The following is a 1,545-nucleotide window of genomic DNA, read 5'->3' as shown; positions in this document are numbered from 1 at the left end:
TCCGGCTGCATATTCCCTCCCTACACTGGAGAGTCTGAGTGATTATACGACATTTAACCAGCTCATTGATTTGCATATCAGCATAGCGATGATCCTATTGTGGTAGGCATGATCATCCAAGTGGGCACCTACCAATTCTTACTCAATTCATGTATTTGGCCAGAGACGGATCTGCTATTACAGTGGGCTAGGGATGGAGCAGACTGTATACTGGAGGTTAATTCCTTCGTTTGATAGTAGGTGGTAAGCATTTTATGTACTCGAGCAGCATTCACTAACAACCCAAAAGTATGTGAGGTTTTTGAACAACTTGTGACGATGTCACAAAGCGCTGATGAACAAGAGAATTATCAGTTAACTTGAATATCACACAGTCTTTCTTGAGCCAGATATTGCATCCTCGACTTCGGCTTCAGTAAATTCGATGCGGCAAACCGGACATCTCACAACAACATGAGACGAACTTCCTCCAGACTGTTCTTGGCTATCATGATCCACCATGGACTTGAAACTACGAGAAAAGCACAATATTAGGATAGCGGTACGTGAGGGGCAGCAGAAGGAGGAGGAAGATAACCATCCTGAAGTACTACCAGCATCGATGGAACAATTCAGCACAGTCTGGTGATACACCGCATAATACGTCTTCATACGTTTCAATATCACATCTACATATCGGGCATTTAGGCTTACAACGCCAATAAGAGCAGTTCTCTATAACCTGATACACACACGACATGCATACACAATGGAAGTATAAGCCATTTACGTTGTTTTCGTTCTGTAGAGAGAACAGCTCCTCTCCTACAGGTGACTCATACAGAACGTCATAATGCCCTGGTTTGGATAAAAGTATAGCGTCCCAACGCTCATCCGGTCCCTTTGGAGCGGAACGGCCAACGGGTAAGAATCTACAACAAGGAATCAACATTTAAGCTGAGTTATACCAACTCCTAGATAGCTTCATCCGAATGCTACTACTCGAGTCTTTGTAAAGGCGTCTTCATATCGCGGTCTAGTTTGACTGCTAGGAATCTGACGTTGAGGGCCGAAGCGGCTAGCATCATAGCCAAGGAGCCAGCCTACATGATCCAGAGATGAGTGAAAGAAAGAATCGTAAACTGCTTCCTACCTCCTGCTCATCAGTCCTTACATTCCTATCCAACCACTCGTTGAAGGTTTTGGCGTCACTGCTAGCTAGAGCCGCCTCTGACAGTGGCATACCACCAACCTGCAAATATTGATTTACTCCATACACCAGTTCACGGCTATATATCGTTACTTCCATGTCCTCATTCTCTATGGCGTATTGATAGGTCGCTAGTCGGACTAAAGCCACGATCCCGTGATCCATGGTCTTGTCATTGAGAAGCTGAGGAGAATGGATCGGGCAACCCTTCCCTTCCCCCACAATGGGAGCATACCTCATTCCAAAAGTGTAGAGGACTATCAGCACTGGTGTAGTGTAGGAAATCTCTACCGGCACGTCGACGATATCCCTCCTCATCCCTCTGTAGTAGACCATGCCATCTACCATTTATCTTT

At 45.4% G+C, this 1,545-nt stretch overlaps 1 protein-coding gene across 1 annotated transcript; it reads right to left on the bottom strand.

Moving 5' to 3' along the window:
• Positions 1 to 374: 374 nt before the first annotated feature.
• Positions 375 to 1,545, bottom strand: Pmar_PMAR010763 (hypothetical protein; the record flags this gene model as incomplete). Its single annotated transcript, XM_002765801.1, has 7 exons — positions 375 to 511; positions 594 to 721; positions 770 to 911; positions 982 to 1,082; positions 1,133 to 1,231; positions 1,283 to 1,372; positions 1,425 to 1,545. Coding segments are annotated over 7 exons (818 nt in total), but the record flags the coding sequence as incomplete, so codon positions are not given.

The sequence above is a fragment of the Perkinsus marinus genome (genome assembly GCF_000006405.1).
Source record: "Perkinsus marinus ATCC 50983 genomic scaffold scf_1104296974640, whole genome shotgun sequence".
NCBI lineage: Eukaryota > Perkinsozoa > Perkinsida > Perkinsidae > Perkinsus > Perkinsus marinus.
The sequence above is the reverse complement of the archived record's forward strand: the minus strand, read 5'-3'. Positions and strand labels throughout refer to the sequence as shown.